This window comes from Glycine max, chromosome 13 (genome assembly GCF_000004515.6).
Source record: "Glycine max cultivar Williams 82 chromosome 13, Glycine_max_v4.0, whole genome shotgun sequence".
Classification (NCBI taxonomy): Eukaryota; Viridiplantae; Streptophyta; class Magnoliopsida; order Fabales; family Fabaceae; genus Glycine; species Glycine max.
Genome location: NC_038249.2, coordinates 28,790,305 through 28,809,662, shown reverse-complemented (window position 1 = coordinate 28,809,662; position 19,358 = coordinate 28,790,305). Strand labels below are relative to the sequence as shown.

Genomic DNA, 19,358 nt, shown 5'->3' with positions numbered 1-19,358 from the left:
ACCCTCAACTTATTGATCTAGCTAGTTGGTAAAGATGGAGTTCAAATTATAGGTAAGTTCGAATCTCGCTAATGGATGTGAAAATTTATCAAATAGATAATTTGTAGTACTTGAGCGAGACAAATGGTGTTGCACTTGCACCTTCTCAGTTCTTGTATAACCTCTTTTTTACTTGTATGAATTTGATTAGAGTTTCTTTCATGTCACTCTTTGCTATAGCCGATTTTATGCTTTTTTGCTGCTTTTTCTTTTGTGCATAATGAGAGTCAAATTGATGTCTTCAGTTTGGGTATATATTAAAAAAAATCAATTTACCACTAGTCCATTATAAATAAAGGAAAAAAATTAAGGCTGTGTTTGATTTAAACGACGACGGATTTAAATGATGGATGATGGAAATTATGTTGCCGAATTAATTGGTTGGAACGATTAAGAGGAGAATTAACATACAAGTTGTGGCATGTGAGCTTAAAATTTCTGTCTTTGGTGTTGCTTTGTCATCCTAAAAAATTTGATTTTTTAGGGGGAAAATTGATTTTCTTTTACTTTTTAGGCCAAAAAAAATGATTGCTTAGGTGAAAAAAAAAATCAATTTTTTAGGTAAAAGAAATCGAGTCTTTAGACAAAAAAATAAAGAAGAAACTTGTGTAAATTATAACTCTTTTCATCATTATCATTCTCTTTTCTTGATATCTGATTAATGACTTATTATAATTATTAGATTCAAGGAAATGAAGAGTGAGAATGAAAAATAATTCTAAAAGAGTTAATATAAGTTAATTCCTCCTCTCTCCCTCTTTATATATATATATAACACATCACATGAAAATAATCATAAGTGAGGATAAAAATAATAAATCTTAATCATTAAATTAAAATAAAATGTTAAGATTAAAATATTTTAAATTTAAATTTTATTTAATTGTAAAATCTTTAAAAAATTTATTAAAAAAATCTTAAATTTTAATTTATGTCATTTTAAAATATCTTAAACCTATTATCATCAACTTTTGACTGATTTTGACACAATTATTATGGTCATCATCACAATTGTTGTCATTGGCCATCACGTACCATGATTATTATCGTCAATGCTACTTCCACCATCGTTATCACACGGTAATGACAATAGTAACGACGAAGATCATGTTGATCGTGACATTGATGGTTATGATGAAGATCACAATGGTTATAGTTGTTGTTGTGATAATCTTAACATAAATTAATTTTTTTTATAAAAGATAAATAAATCTTTAAAATATTTGATTTCTTGTGATATGGAACTCATGAAGAAATTTAAGACATCCCATCCATGACCATTTAATCTTGACGAGGCTCAAAGACATAAACGAAAATGCTCCAGAAGAGATCAAGTCCAACATTTCCCCCCCTCCCCTCCCCTTCCATTTTGTCCACAATAAAAGAATAAACAGTCGTAAGCATCAAAACAAGAAAGCTACGTGTACTGCCAATACCTTGCTTTTTGACACACGCCATCGTGGGGTGAGAAGCATCACTAAACAGACCCTGATACCTAGTGCACAATATAGCGATCCCAAAACCCGTGATGTGTAACAGTTTCTTGAAAAGAGGAGTGATTGCAAAGGTGATGAATCCTAATAGAGTTGATGTAATGCCAAGGAACCTCCACACTCCTTTTATTCGATTCACATTTGCGAGGAATCTGCATAGTTTTTCCCACGTTAATAACATGTGTTTTAATAAAAAAAGGTCCACCAAACCTGTTTTCGAAATGTTCCCGATCAAGGTGATTGGGATCGTAACATTGCTGCAAATTCGGCCGTGCAGATCGCTGTACTTGTCTTCATACTAATACAGAAAAAACGCAACCAACTAATCTTAAAACCTTTATAATACTAGGACGGAGTCTAGTTGCGTAAGCTAGATAATTAAGTCTCCACAGACTTTTGAACCGTTGGATTTATAATGCTTAAAAATTTAATGGATAGCTAGGATATATATGTACATAAGACAATATACAGTTGGGTAAGTATTGTTGGAATTTAAGTGTCAATAGCTTCTGTGTCATATCCAACTTTGTCCTGTGTTCTAGACATACATGTTTATTCATGCAGTGTTGAATATATTATCTTTTGGAAGGTTCAAATTTAGGTCCAAGGCAATAGAGTTGAATATTGCCTTGTGTTTTTTCAAAACATCATTAAAATGTAAATTTGAAATATATATCTTATTTACTATAGAATGAAAATCTGTAATATACTAGTATTATTTTTGTTTACGCGTTTATCCGACGACTTCAGTGGTTGGTTGTATGCAAAAGGCAGACATGGTATCTTGTGCTAGTATGAAATACCATTGTGCGAAAGGCAGATTTCTATGTTGAAAAATGAAACAAAATTGTCAAAATAGTGCTATATATAATTGTGATAGTATTATTGTGTATTAATAAAGGAAAAGAATGTTGGTTCGATCTTATGATTTTAATTAAAAATTAAAAATTTGAGTTTTACTTTTTATTAAACTTAAATTATATAAAAAAAGTTAATGAAAATAAAATAATTTAATGATTTCAGTAACAAATATAGAACATGTTGATACATTTAAATTATATATCTATATATCTATATATTATATATTTGCAACTCACTTTGAAGAAAAGTGATATCATTTTTTTAATATTTAAATAAATGTTATCTTGAACCTGTTAGACTCATTGGTATATATATATATATATATATATATATATATATATATATATATATATATAAAACAAAACGATCACAACAAACATCAATAATATAATATTAATATAATTTTAAAATACTAATTTCATCGTATTCAAAATATACATATATACTCTAGACCACGGATATTTTTTTTTCTAGGTTGCAGTAATATAATTTTATAGTAACTAATTAAGTATTTTTTTTTTCTTGTGAATGAACTGATTAAGTGATTATTAATTATATGTCAACCAAATATATAGTTTTTTGTATTATTTTAATTTATTATCAACTATTTTATACTGCTCAGCCTCCTTATTTTTTCATTGTTAAATCATTGAAAAATTGAGAGAGTCTAACTTAATTGGTTGAATATGGTATATGAGTTATTATAAATCTTTTGATATTTACCATTGATTTTACGAATAAAAAAATCATTAAAAAGAATTATAAAGTTTGAATAATTTTAACAACATTCTGATTTTGATTAAGTGTTTCTTAGTTTTTGTTGTGATTTAAGGCTTTGGTAGATATAATTGTTTTGGTTCACTGATTATGCAATAGAGCAGATTCATTCCATCAAGATTGGAAAAGAGCTAAAGAAATTTCAAGTAGAAGTGACCAATGCCAAAGTGAAATTTTTCTTGAGAATTTGGCTGTCACCGAATCAAGGGTATCTCAAGTGTAATATTGATGCGCGCTTGGTTTGGAAATTGACTTTTCTGCTATCCCTTTTTAGGTTGTCATCGTGTTGTCATTTCAAAACAACGTCGTTGTGAAGGGACAACACGGAGAACCTAAAAAGGGACAACAGAAACACGAGGTTCATTGGTTTGACATTAGGGAGAAATGTACTAATTTTGGAGCTTGTGTCCGAAATGAGCAAAGAGAGTTGTATTGTCCATGTGAGCGTGGAGGAGACCTTATCTTGAAGTTTAAAACCTTCTATTGATCATTTAGAACTTGGCATTGTAATTCGTAATAACTGATTGATCATTTAAAATCTAAGCACAATAAAATTGTACTCCCTTCGATCTCAAACATAAGTAAACAAAGTCTTTTATTTAATTATTTATATCTTATTTAATGAGACTATCACTAAAATATCTTTTAGTTAATAAGACTCAATAATTTTTTTAAATATTTGATATCAAATTCCAATAAAGAATATTTTAAGGAAAATATTTTTTTAATTAAAAATGACACAATTTAATAAAGCTAACTAATCTTCTTAATAAGTGTGAAATATGTTTTTTTTTGCAAGATTTTTGGCATTCTTATATTGTAGCATGTTTTTTTGCAACAATTTTGGCATCCCAAATATGATTATATTGTATAATCTATACATGGATACGTATTTCTATTAAAAGGGTATTTCGAAAGTATGGGTGCAAATAATAATACGGAAGTGAGAATAACAACTCCTAAAGTTTCTTGGGCCTGATAGACTGGGCTTATTATCCAATGAGTTTGGATTGTGTGATATTCCTTTCCCAGACCCATCACGCAGCCACGCGTCCGAGAATCCCAAAAGGTGCACATTTAAACACACACACGCGGATACAGTGTGACATTGTGTTGATCCGAGACAGAAAAAGGGGTTAGGGTTTGTTCTTGTGATCGAAGCTAAGCGAAGCAAAATGGGTGGATCAGTGAGGGACGTGAAGTCGAAGGGCGAGGTCGACGAGGTGGTGGCGAGTGGCTCTCCGGTTATCCTCCACTTCTGGGCGTCGTGGTGCGAAGCTTCCAAGCACATGGACCAACTCTTCTCTCACCTTTCCACTGATTTCCCCAACGCCCGCTTCTTAAGGGTTCCCTTTCTTTTCTCAAACCCTTTCTTCTTTCGCTTTCCTTTTTTTTTAATTTTTTTTTTTACATATTTTTCATGTTCTGCAGGTCGAGGCCGAAGAGCAACCCGAGATTTCTGAGGCTTACTCCGTCTCCGCTGTTCCTTTCTTTGCCTTCTGCAAGGTATCGTTATCAATTATCACGCCTTCTTTTACGATGGTTTCTTGTTGTTCTAGTTGCTTTGTGTGTTGTTATTGTTATTTATGGTATCTAGTGTCCGCTGTCCCTGTAATTTTTGAGTGCTTATGTAGTGTTGATTTCAAATTGATTTGTAAAGTCTATTTGATTGGCTTATTATGATGCTGTTTGTTTTTATGCGTTTAAGGCTCTGCTGTTTCCCTGATGCAGGGTTTCTTAAAAAATAATATATCTTCTCTTGCTTGTTGGGGGGTTCATTTTAGTTTGATACTAGGATTGACAATGGTTCTGTTTTAGTGATTGGTTTGGATGAACGGTTCTTAGCGGTGGAGTATTATAGTTTGTGCTTGATGATCTGGTTGATGTTTTGTTTTGTTGCTGTGCTGAGTTATATTGGGTTTGGGTGAGAGCTATTACTTTGAACCTGCCTCCTTATTAATGATGATTTGGCCCAGTGTCCTATTTCCTAAGGTATGTGGTTGATGCTAGCTGAAGAATGGAGCCTGACCGGTGTCGAAAATGAATTGTATTTTCTGAGAAAGGTGGAATTTTTTGTATGAAACCTAATATGGTGCTAATTTTTAGGACAAATAGGTTTTATATTCTGTCTTGATTAGCTAGAGCGACTCCCTTAAGTGAATTTAAACTTAGACAACTTAACACTTGTAACCAGAAAATTCATAAAATGAAAGGGGAACAGCTGGACTGTCATTCAGTTAGTCCTTAGTTTATACTCTGTACTCACTGTTAAGGGCAATTATCTCAGCTGCATGGAGGTCAGCAGGTACTATGATAGATGATTAGCCTAAACCTTTTTGGCTTTTTTTGTTGGGAAAGTACAAGACTGCTTTCACTTACATCCTCTTGCTGTTCTTGGGTTATGTCCCAAAACATTTCTTTTGATAGAGAGGTTTGTTTATGTTGAAGAAATATAGTTGTGCATCATGATCATTTTCTGCATTGGTCTAAGGAAACATTGTGTCCAGTTTAGACAATTGCATGTAAATACTAAACTGAATTTGAATATATAATTTATTATCAAGACTCAGTTTTGAAATTTTTTCATGTCCTTTTAATCAATATATGTCACCATGTAGACAAATGAGTACCTTTTTTTTTATTGCAGTTATAATACTCTTTGCTGATTCAATCTGTCATTTGGGATTGACAAATCAGTTATTAGTACTTAGTTGTTTCCTTCTTTACTTGATTTTAATAGTTAAGTCCTTTTTGTCAGGATGGGAAGACCTTTGATACATTGGAGGGAGCTGATCCGTCAAGCTTAGCCAATAAGGTTGCTAAAGTAGCAGGCTCAATTAACCCTGGAGAATCTGCATCTCCTGCCAGTCTTGGGATGGCTGCAGGGGCTTCTGTTCTTGAAACGGTGAAAGAATTAGCAAAAGACAATGATTCTTCAAAGGAGAAAAATCAAGTTCAACCAGGGCTTAGTGGTCCTCTGAAAAAGAGAATTCAGCAGCTTGTTGACTCTAATCCTGTCATGCTTTTCATGAAAGGAACTCCTGAAGAGCCAAAATGTGGATTTAGCAGGAAAGTTGTTGTTGTGTTGAACGAAGAGAGAGTCAAGTTTGGAAGTTTTGATGTCCTATCAGACTCAGAGGTTCGTGAAGGCTTGAAGAAGTTTTCCAATTGGCCCACATTTCCTCAGCTTTACTGTAAAGGAGAACTTCTTGGTGGGTGTGACATAGCAATTGCTATGCATGAGAGTGGGGAACTGAAGGAAGTTTTTAAAGATCATGGAATTGATACTACTAATGAAGCAAAAGAGAAAGAATCAGGAAACGGCAAAGGTGGCATCTCAAAATCTACTGATTTGAGTACAACCTTATCCTCTCGTCTGGAAAGCCTGGTAAATTCAAGTGCAGTTATGCTGTTTATGAAAGGAAAGCCAGATGAACCTAAGTGTGGTTTCAGTAGGAAGGTAGTTGAAATTCTCCAGCAAGAAAATGTTCCCTTTGAGAGTTTTGACATTCTTACTGATGAAGAAGTTCGTCAAGGGCTTAAGGTTTATTCAAACTGGTCCAGTTATCCTCAACTGTATATCAAGGGTGAGCTTATTGGTGGATCAGATATTGTGTTGGAGATGCAAAAAAGCGGAGAACTTAGGAAGAATTTACACGAGAAAGGGATTCTTCCTGCAGAGACCATTCAAGATCGACTGAAGAATTTGATTGCCTCGTCCCCTGTGATGCTGTTCATGAAGGGTACCCCAGATGCACCAAGATGTGGTTTTAGTTCCAGAGTTGCTGATGCCCTTCGACAAGAGGGCTTGAATTTTGGGTCCTTTGATATATTGACTGATGAGGAAGTGAGACAGGGATTGAAGGTATACTCAAATTGGCCAACCTATCCTCAACTCTACTACAAAAGTGAGCTGATTGGTGGTCATGATATTGTGATGGAGCTGCGAAATAATGGGGAGCTGAAGTCGACTTTATCTGAGTAGGATTATTATTATTCCTTCAAATAACATGTGTTATGTCCTAGAAGCCATTTTGGGAGGTTGTGTTTGATGTCATTAATGAACTACATGGTTATTTTATATGCTACCGTCAGTGATTTTGAAAATGTTAGTGTGGAGCCTCAACTAATGGTATACTGAACATGCATGAATTCCAATCAGATTAGAAATTGTTATATATTACATAATTATTTGGTGGAAACCTCTCATTGGTACTGCCAAACAAATTAATTCAACACGTGTGAGCCCCCTCGAAGTTGCTTGCCCTTCAAAGTTTATGTTTTGGACGTTATGCCAATCCTTGTTTTTGGTCTAGACTTTCACTCAGACAAGGAACATTCACTATAAAATTAGATTCTGAAACTTCGATAAAAAGAATGCTTTTTAATATATAACGAACAGTTTAAATTTTATAATTAAAAAAATCTTGAAATATAGTTTAGATTAAAAAAATCTTGAAATATGGTTTAGAGATTAAAAAAAATGGTAAATTGTGACTATTAACAGAATGATACAAAGATCAACTATACAAATAAAAGAATGATAATTTAAAATGATTGAGAAGTTTTTTTGGTAGATATTAACATAAAAGTATAAAAAAGGGAGCAATTAGTTACAAATTAGGTCTGTAGTATTTTGAATTCTCATGATGATTTATTAAATGCATCAATCTAATCATATCATGTATTTCAGATTTAAATCATCCAGTAAATGCATCAATCTAATCATATCATATATTTCAGATTTAAATCATCCAGTAAATGCATCAATCTAATCATATCATATATTTCAGATTTAAATCATCCACTCGATAACTTATTTGCATGTATCATGTATGCATGCTGTATCTTTCATATTAACCTAATCTTCTATAATCTTTTATTTTTTTATTATTAGAAAAAGACTAAATAGGAAAGGATAGATCATATATACTCTAGAAGACTCAAATTTGTAACTTAAAATAAAAAAATATATAAAAATAAATTAACCTGATCTTCTTTAATTTTTAATTTTTTACTATAAAAGACTACTTAAATGTATTTTGTTTAAGAAAATAGTTAAGATTCATATGTTTGAATTAAATTTTCTTTTATATAACATTTGCATAAATTTTTTTAACCAAAAATAAGGATAGAATTACTATCAGCTGTTACAACTTAGAAACATTCTACCAGATTCTCTTCCTTCTCCTTTTGCACTGTTCTTCTGAGTGTAATCCCCAGAAAAGATGGAAGTAATTCTTGAGATTCTGGGAGGGAACTCGTTCTTTATTGATGTCGGTCCCTCGTTCTTTATTGAAGTTGGTCCCTTAGACACAGTCCTCGATGTCAAAGAGAAGGTGCAAACCCTTCACAACATACCCATTTCCTACCAAACCTTCCTCTTCAATGGCGAAGTCCTCCAAGACGATCTCCAAGTTTCGACATCTGGAATCGATCGCGGCTCCCGCATTGGCCTCCTAGTCGCCCCACCTGATGACGCAAACCTTGCGCCGCCACAACCGACGCTGAGACCGCCATGGCACACACGTCCGTTCGGGATGCCGGAGTTTCCACCGTCGTTGCATCTCAATATAATACCACACGTTTACGATCCGTTTGGATATGGAATGCCAAATATACCGGAGTTTTCATCGTTAACGGAGTTGAGGCCGATGCCACAGATGCCGCAACAGCTTCCGTCATCATCAACGGAGGATATGCTGGTGCCGTCAAATAGCAATGAGTTTGAAGAACCGCTGCCTGACATGATGGAGGCGTCACCGCCGTCAGAGACGGCGGGGAGAGTGACGTTGAACGTGAAAGTGCATGAGATCCAAGATCGCATCCCTATAGAAATGGAGTTTGAAGACACCGTTCTGAAGGTGAAAGAGAAGATAGTTGCCCGCGAAGACATGCGAGGTGTGCCATTGGGGAGGATCGCGTTGCAGTCGTATTCAGCGGGTGTGGAATTGCTTGACCATCAGGTTCTGCAGGATTGTTGTGCGATTTTAGAGAATAACGAGATCGACGTGTTCTTGAAACCGACTCTCGAGGTGGCCGGTGGCAGTAGTAGAAATGAGTTTGAAGAACCGCTGCCTGAAATGACGGCGGCGTCACTGCCGTCAGAGACGGCTGTGAGAGTGACGCTGTACGTAAAAATGCCTGATATCCAAGGTCGCATCCCTGTAGAAATGGAGTTTGAAGACACCATTCTGAAGGTGAAAGAGAAGATAGTTGCGCGCGAAGACATGCGAGGTGTGCCAGTGGATAGGATCGCGTTGCACTCGCATTCAGAGGGTGTGGAATTGCTTGACCATCAGGTTCTGCAGGATTGTTGTGCGGTTTTAGAGAATAACGAGATCGACGCATTCTCTAAAACGTGTCCTGAGAAGCGGATGGTGAACGTGAAACTGCCTATGTCGCAAAATCGTATCCGTATAGAAGTGGAGGTGAACGACACCTTTCAGAAGCTGAAAGAGAAGATTGTTGCGCTTGAAGAGATGCAAGGTGTGCCGGTGGAAAGGATCCTGTTGTATCCATGTTCACCGATTCCTGAAAGCGTGTTGAATCCTATTTTCTACGTGTACTTGAAATCGTCTGTTCCGGTGGCTGGTCGTGCCGGTGGTGGCAGTAGTAGTGCGTCGTCTGGGAAGATGACGGTGTATCTGAAGCCGAACGGTCGCCCAAAGTGTTATCCATTACAGGTGAATGCCGTGGATAATGTGTCGGCGTTAGGGCAACAGCTGGGGCGGTTGCTACGGAATAGCCCGCACCGTCTTCCCCACGATGAGGCTTTTTTTATGGTTCACAGGGGTGAGTGGATGAATGAACAAGAATCATTTGAGTGGCACGGTGTTAGGAACGGTACCAAGATTGCAACTTTTGTTGGACGTCTTAATGATTCAGTAACACCTATACTTCGTCCCAAGTCACCTAGCTAGTTGCATAGTAAGACAGTAGTGTATTTGTTTGTTACTAATAACTTTGCAAGACATTTTTGTTGAATGATTATACATTTTTGTTGCGTTAATAAACATTTAAGTCAGTTAAACATGTAAATACATAATCATTGTTCCACCATGAATGTTTCGTATAGGGTAGAAACCGTTTAGATTAAACCTGAAACTGTTCAGATTAAACCTAGGAATGGAATATAACCTAGGAATGGAATATAACAGACTAGCTGTATAAACCTAGTTGACCCTTTAAAATCCCCATTTAACATTGTATGGAACTCACTTCAACTATATGTTGGCTGCTGGGTTAATGTTTTGTGCTTCAATTATTGTGTGGTTTGGGGGAAATTTTTGCATGTTTTTTTTTTTTATTAATGAGCCATATATAAGATTTTATTTTTAGGTTTTTTTTTCATAAACTACACCTTTCTCTCCTCATCTTTTCTCACAGTACACCGAAACAAAAATAGTTTAGCTTTTTTTATTTTAATAACTTTTTTATAAAAATTATTTTTATTAATATTTTTATTTTATTTTTTAAATAATGAAAATATTTTTTGTTTAATAAATTATTAACAATCTTAAAATAATCAAATAAAGATATTCTTCACATAAGATATTTTATATTTTTCAATAATTTTATCTATTGATATATAGTAACAGATAAAGATGAGATTCAATAAATCTTATCTCAGTCAGTCTCTATCCAACCCTCTTAACAATCTCAACCAACAACTTGATAATGCTAATAACAACTTTTGAAAAACCTCAACTTGTTCTTGAAAAACCTCAACTTGTTCTAATTCGATCAATACGTTTGATTAGTGTAACTTTTATTTTGGGTAAAGCTTCATAGGACACAACAACATTATATACTAAATCTGACTTGTATATCAATTTTATGATAAAACAGCTGGGGAACCGACGGATTTACAATCTGTATGGTTCATTCGGATCACTGATTCTTATGAACCATATGAATTGCTTTGTTTTAAATTTTATTTATTAAATTGAAATTTAAATATTGTTAATTTTATATTTAATTTTTTTTGTAGTGTAATTTTTTTGTACTAGTTTTAGTAATTTCAAAAAATTTGATTTGGTGATATTATTTTACAATGATATAAAAAAAGGTATTCAGTATCTAGAATGATACAAAAAATGCTAATGATTAATAATTAAATAACATTAGATTGGTTAAACTTTTAAAAATTGATAAAACTAACATTAGATTGCTAAAAAATTAATTTATTAATGATTAATAATTAAACAAATTTATATGACAATGATTATGTATTTACATGTTTAATTGACTTATGTAGTTTAATGTTTATTACAATGATTAACAATTAAACAAACTTTGTGTTTTATTGAATAATGCATTTATTAGATTTATATGACATTTTAATGAAAATGTGTGGTAGGAAGGTAGTCTGTGTGGTTATATTATGTACAATACATGTTTATTTTATTTTTGTATACAACTATATTTGTGTTAATAACAAATGATGTGATGGTATAATTTGTTTTCATTGAATTCTTTAAATGTTTTATTGAAATGGACGAGGAACAATGATCAACTATACAAATAAAGAATGATGATTTAAAATGATTGAGAAATTTTTTTGGTTAAATATTAACACAAAGGGACAATAGAAGGGAGCAATTCGTTACAAATTAGTTGTGTGAAGTTAAGTTAAATTCAAATTGAAATGTTGTTGTCACATTATCAATTAGTTATAACAATTTATGTCATGTATTTCAAATTCACATTATCAATTAGTTATAACAACTTAAGTCATGTATTTCGGATTCACGCCATTTATTAACTACATGATCTATTAAATGCATCAATCTCATCATATCATGTATTTCAAATTTAAATCATCTACTAGTTAGCTCGTTTGTATGTCTTTTTGTATCTTCCGTTCTTGTGATCATAATCTAAATTATAGAAAGATAACTAATGTTAAAAAATATATTTTAGTAAATTTTATATTATTATACTTATGTTATTGTGTAACATATATGGTATACTAAACCCAAATTTGTAACTTAAATAAAAAAATATATAGAAGTAAATTAACCTAATCTTCTTTGATTTTTTAATTTTTTATTATAAAAAGACTAAATAAGAAAGGATGGACCAGATATATTTTAAAGAAGACTCAAATTTTTAACTTAAAATAAAAGAATATATAAGAGTAAATTAACCTAATCTTCTTTAATTTTTTATTTTTGTATTATAAGAAGACTAAGTAAGAAAGGATGGAAAGAATATACACCCTAAAGAAGACTCAAATTTGTAACTTAAAACAAGAGAATATACAAGAGTAAATTAACCTAATCTTCTTTAATTTTTATTTTTTTTATTATAAAAGAAAGGATGGACCAGATATATTTTGTTTAAGAAAATAGTTAACATATATATGTTTGAATTAAAAAAAATTCACATCAATATTTGCATAAATTTTTTAACAAAGAGACAAGTATAGAATTGTTGTTAGGTGTTGCAAGTTGGCACCAGGGACGGTACCAAGATTGCAACTTTAGTTGGACGCGTTAACACCAATTGTTCGTCCCAAAACCACGCCAGCTACCAAGTTCCATAGTGAAGCGGACCAAGCAAAGTAAGCCAATGGTGTATTTGCTTGTTACTAATAACTTCATGGCAAACCACACTACACTACATCCCACATAGGATTGATGGATTGATGTGTAACGATAAGATTTTACTGCAGCCTAATATTTCATGCTTCAATCGCTCAACTTTATTTTAATACTGGATTGTATAGTTTTATTATTTCTTAAGTGTGGTTTACGAGGATTGTTTGCTTGCTACATTGGTGGGCCATATATAAGAAATTATTGCTAGATGGTATAGTTTATCTTGTCTGTGTAGAAATTTACGAGAAAAAATTACTTATCTTGATATGAACTCCATGTGTCCTCCTAAAAAAAGATGAAAACCAAGGGTGCTCAAAAAAGAAATGACAAGATGGTCGGAAGAGTACATCAACCTTGGTGGTATAGAGAGATTAGAGGAATTAAAGTGTTCCCTACTTGTTGACGGATTATCTATGGTACGTAAGTTCATTATTATGTCACTTTTTTTATAATAACATTTAAGTAATCACTATTTGTTGTCTTTTACATGTAGGTTACCATGGACAAGTGGATGAATGAATATGAAATATGTCATTGCTTGACGGTACAACGTGATCATTGTTTCACTTTTGCGACAACAAAGCATGACGTTTTTTCTCTCTTAGAAGTTGGCCGCCACCACTTCCGTGGTAATTGTATAATTATGATGTTAGTATAAGTGGCGACATTGCAATTGGTTATCGAAGTGGTAATTGTATAATTATGATGTTAGTATAAGTGGCGACATTGCAATTGGTTATCATCTGTTTGTCGTTATGTAACAAGTGTTTTTACAAGACCATTATCCTTTACCACCATTGGTGTTGCTGTGAAATACACATTGTCATTCTCAGGCAAAGCATAGGCCTACCCCGTATATAGGTAGAATGGAGCGTTACATTTGTTTAGGCTTGAAAATTGATTTTTTTTTTATTTAGGTGAACAATGAACATAAACTATGTTATTACCACTATTGTTTGTGTAAATAATTATTTTCTTGACATTCATAATTTTGTTGACAATTCTGTAAATAATAATTTATTTTCAGTCATTATTTTTAAAAGGTAGGAAATAATTAAGTACTTTGAAAATAATAAAGATGCGGTTTCATTAGTTAATGGACACCAATTTAAACATTACATTAACTTCAACATAGTTGAAACAAACAAAAAAAGCATGAAAAACTACAATTAACTAATACTAATTTTGTATTGAATCATGTTGCGACTAAGGCGTGTCGTCTTCCATTTTGATTACCTATTTACTAAAAACAACTAAAATTTTTATTGGGCCAAATTATTTCAAGTAGTTAGATTGTACTAAGACCTTTAGCACGTCATCGTCAGTTTTTAGTTCAATAATTTCAAATTTGATAACTTTGTATGAATACTCATAATGACCTGGTTGTCAAAAAAACAATCATCTTATTGTTTGTGATTCATAAATACCATAAGGGGGAAACTATTGAGGTGCAACTTGCTTGATCAAATTCTTTAGTTCATCGATGGTACATCCCGAAGGAATGTCACATCTTTTTGGATTTTTTTTCCTGTGAATGTATAACCGACAAAGTCGTGTTAGCATGACATGCTCCACCTCCCGTTGAAATATAGCAGGGCATCATGATTAGGGGTCATAGTGGTTTGATGCAAGTTTAATATACCATCCGGTGTTCTACCAATGATGCATAATAACTCAATCGGGCAAACACATGGAAATTGATCATTACACATTAACATTGTGTTCAAATCATCATTGTTTTTCAATTGCATAGATTGAAAGCCAAATTGGTTACCTACAAGTGTGAATGGTTGTCGGTAGTAAATTTTATCCAAATATTGATCATCAGTTAGCTTAAAGGTATTGTGCATTCTGCTTTTTAGCGTTTCAAAACCACAATCGTTGGTTACTCGAATGAGTGTTGGAGTGGAACTTTGGAAATAAACATCAGTTTCGTTGTGAATAATTGATCCATTCGGAAAAATAAAAGCTAATCTGGAGTTCACGATGGTCTGACAGCTTGTTTCTCCCAAAAATGTCATAGTTTGTTGTAAGATTTGGTTTCTAAAGTTGGATTCGACAAGAATGTGTGATTTTTGAGAGTGTTGGTATGATATATATAGATGGTGTTCAATGAGACTGCTTGTTTTTTTAAAAAAAAATTGACACGCGTAAATTTGTCTGTGTTGTCAAGTACAACAATGTTGTGTCATGTTTAATTTTGCATCAGACATGCATATCAGAACTAAAACAACTGAGTAGTCATTTCTATGTCAGTACGTACGTCTATTATTTTTTTAAAAAAAATACTCATGCAATTGACAGTGTCTTGTCAACTTTGACAACGATTTATGATTATACATGCTTTATTTTTGTTGCACAAATTAATTTATTTCTTAATGCAACATTAATAGCTAATTAACAATAAACAAATGGCAAAAATTTATATCACATAATAAAAAACGTGTCCATACATAAATGAACCAAATAAATAAATTATCCAAAAAATTAAAAAATATACCAAATAAATAACCAAATGGTACTGTTAATAAATAAATGTACCAAATAAATAAATTATACAAAAAATTATAAATGACATGTATAAGGCAAAAATAAAACAACTTTAATGGTCGTTTGTACGCCGCCTATGCCTTGATCAGTGACCTACAATTGATTGGCTAATGTAGCTTCTTGCGATGCTCAAACATTCTTCAACAATAGTATACGCTTCTGTTCCTTCGGTCATGATCCTCAGGTTCAGTTGCCTCTCCAACTTATTAGCAATTGCTACATGACCATCCTAGAAAGTGAAAAAAAACAAACATAACAATTGTTAGTAATAAAATACAAAAGAAAGAAACAAACACAAATACAAAAAAAAAAACATATTACCACTGCATGTCGAAGATGATGCACATCAATGTCTGCCTTATCAGGTGCCGCTGTCGCCATCAGTTGTTGATACACATCTGGTTCAACAAATGTGTCATATTGCTGAACCAACAGAATTCTAGGAGGATCCCTTGACTGTGTCGGACTCATGAATGGGTGCAAAATTATGTAGAACTAATTCATGTAATCTGGCAAACAGTGGTTAGGCACTACATAGATTTTTCCTACAGGTGCAATGTAGTCACTGAATTGCATTCATCTATCATTGATTTCTTCAACAGAGAGAGAAGCTGCAGCTAGATGTGGCACAATAGTTTGGATGTATCCAAACTGTCATACAACCCTCTCCGGTCGGTAAATGATCGTCAAGGGGCCTCATCTGAGATGGTCGGAAAATAATGAGATGACCTTAAATTCTCTAAATGAATGATGGTTACCTTACGAAATCCAGCACACTACGTCAATGGTCAGTCTGTCCAAACGCCTACGATATGTGGAAACGGGCAGTGCCTTGCCAAAGGTCTATCGGCATGCACGCGGTCTCCTCTCATCATAATCCTTGGCATGTACGGCGGAATCAATGGGCGGGAAATGCTTGTAGATCCAACACTAAATATATTTTGCAAACATATTCATTAAAATACGTGACAACATATAATATTCAACTCCAATGAAAAAAAAATCATAACATCTTAACTAACCTGTAACAGAGTGATATATCCTGCAAGCTGCCTTGTCGTGCTCTTCAATGCCTTATTTAAATTATCATACATGTGCACAAGTACAGCAGCGCCCCAAGCATAACTCCCACTCTATGCCAAATCACGAAGTGCATCCAAGAATACCACGTGCACGTGTGTGACACTCTTGTTAGCAAAAAGTGGGCATCCAAGCAGATACAACAAATACACTCGTGCTGCTACAATCCAATAACATGCCTCGATCTTCATTTGATACACGTCGCGCAGCCATGATAGTCGAACATAAGAATCATGACACTGAATTGTCTCAGCTCTCGCCTCTGCAGCGCTGACCTCGAGTAATTCCACCAAGATATCAACAGCGTCATCGACATGAAGTTGCTCGAAGTTGTGGAACACCCTTACAATAGGAAGATGTAGCAACGACTCGACGTCATCCAAGGTGATAGTCACCTCTCCGATGGGCAAATGGAAACTACTAGTTTCCTTATGCCAACGTTCCACAAAAGTAGATATTAGTCCCCGATCGCCCGTATTTAGGGAACATGCGATCAAAGGACTTAGTCCACTGACAATCACAAGGCCTTTAATCTCTAGAGCAAGCCTCCTGAACTTAGCAATCTTTTTTCCATAGGAAGATAGCTTCAACTCAAGGCGTTCCTGCAAATATTAATATTGACCATGTAAAAACATTATTCAGTTGTAAATTATGTGTTTTTTTTACACAAATACAAATCTCTCCATTTCAGATTCTAAAAACAATGTGATTTTCATAATCCATCAAAACTGATGTGTCATGGGGTCATGCTGGAAAACCCTCAACATCAGTAGGAGGATCCTCAACAGGTGCTTTTGTTGTCGTTCCTTGTCGTGCAATTCCTCTGCAGTCGTAGGAGGATCCTCAAGAACACACTCTTATTGTCGCTACCTGCGAGCAGATGCGATAGGTCTTCGCCTCTAGAGGCATCATTGTCATCATCACTCCCTTGTTTTCTCCCTAGGACTTTTCCTATTGCTCGACCTAAAGCATGACCAAGACCTCTAATTCTAACCATTATATGCACAATATCATCAAAATTATCGTGTTTTTTATATTCAATCATTTTTTAAAATGTTTAATTATTTTGAATATTTTCTTGAATAATTTTTTAATAACTAAAAATGTAAAAATATTTTGAAATTTTCATTCCATCATTTTTCAGTTTTAGTTTCAACAATGTTACAATATTTTTTTTTACTAACTAACAATTCTAAAATCTTGTACATTTTCATTTAAATCATTTTTAAATTTTGTTTTCAACAATTGTTTTAAGCTAACAAACTAATTTAAATTATTTTAAATGGTTGTTTAAAAAAAAAATTAAAATTAATAAAATAAAATTATTTTCAATAATTTTTAAACTAACTAAAAAAATTTAAATTATTTTAAAAGTATTAAAAGTAAATTTTTTAAGTAATAAAACTACCAAAATGAATATATTTTAATATTTTATTTCAATAATTTTTTATAACTTACAAATTTGTTATACAATTAAAATATTTGTTTTAATTAATTTAAATATAATCTTAGTTTTGGAAATCTTATCTAATCTAATCTTACTCTTAATATGGAAAATCTAATCTAAACTAATCCAGTCTAATCTTATATTACCATACATAACTAAATAAACAAAACTAATTAAATAATATAAAAAGGAAGCCTAACATATAAATCATAAAAATTATCATTTGCATAATATAAATTAAAAGACTAACCAAATAAGTCCATACATAATAAAATTTTAATACATTATTAAATGTCACAAATTATTACAATACACTAAAAAATAATTACACTAAATATTTTTAACAAAACCACTAAAATAAAAATAAATTTTAAAAAATAACAACAATTTTTTTTTACGAAACATAACACTAGAAATATTTTAAAACATTACTAAAACCTTTATTATTTTCATTTAAAAAAAAATCATATGGATCAATAATCCGATGATTCATGCAACACTAAATAAATTTCAAAAATGACTAAAACAAATTTTACCAAACATAACAAAAATAAAAAAATTTAAAAAATAACTATTTTTTATGAAAAATAACAACAAAAATTAAAATTTTTAAAATAATTTTGAGTTTATTATTTTCAATAAAAAAAAATTAAAAAATACCATTCGGATCAATGATCCGTATGGCAACAACAGTAATTAAATTTTAATAAATAACTATTTCTTTACCATACATAAAAAATATATAAAAAAAACTCACAATTTTTTTTTAAAAAGTATCAACAAAAATAAAATTTTTAAACATAATTTATAGTTTATTATTTTTAATTAATAAATTTTTGTAAAAAAAATATCATAGGATCCGTATGAATCATACAAATCAGTGATTCATACGATAACAACACTAATTAAATTTTAATAAATAACTAAATTTTTTTAGCATACATAACAACAATTAAAAAAAATTAAAAATAACTCAGAATTTTTTTATAAAATAGCAACAAAAATAAAATTTTAAAAAATAATTTCTAATTTATTATTTTGAATTAATAAACAATTAAAAAATACCATACGGATTAGTATGACAACAACACTAATTAAATTTTGATAAATAACTAATTTTTTTTACCATACATGACAATAATTAAAAAACTTGAAAATAACTCACAATTTTTTTTTAAAAACATGGAAACAAAAATAATAATTTTAAACATACTTTCCAGTTTATTATTTTGAATTAATAAAAAATTTAAATAATACCATCCATATGGCAACAACACTAAATAAATTTCGAAAAAAAATATTAATGCTGTTTCACTAAAAATAATAACAATAACAAAATTTTAAAAAATAACTTAAAAATATTTTACGGAACATAACAGCAAAAATATAATTTTTGAAAATAATTTCCAATTTATTATTTTCAATTAAAAACAAAATTTATAAAACAAACCATACGGACAAGTGATCTAAATGGCCACAGCACTAAATAAATTTTAAAAAACAAAA

The 19,358-nt window shown here is 32.0% G+C and overlaps 1 protein-coding gene across 1 annotated transcript; it reads left to right on the top strand.

Moving 5' to 3' along the window:
* The first annotated feature begins 4,274 nt into the window (after positions 1 to 4,274).
* LOC100784787 (thioredoxin family protein) lies at positions 4,275 to 7,402 on the top strand. The gene is made up of 3 exons (NM_001354892.1): positions 4,275 to 4,516; positions 4,602 to 4,676; positions 5,929 to 7,402. Exons 1-3 carry the CDS (start codon positions 4,346 to 4,348, stop codon positions 7,153 to 7,155), a joined length of 1,473 nt encoding a protein of 490 aa, NP_001341821.1. The 5' UTR covers positions 4,275 to 4,345; the 3' UTR covers positions 7,156 to 7,402.
* The last annotated feature ends 11,956 nt before the right edge of the window (positions 7,403 to 19,358 follow it).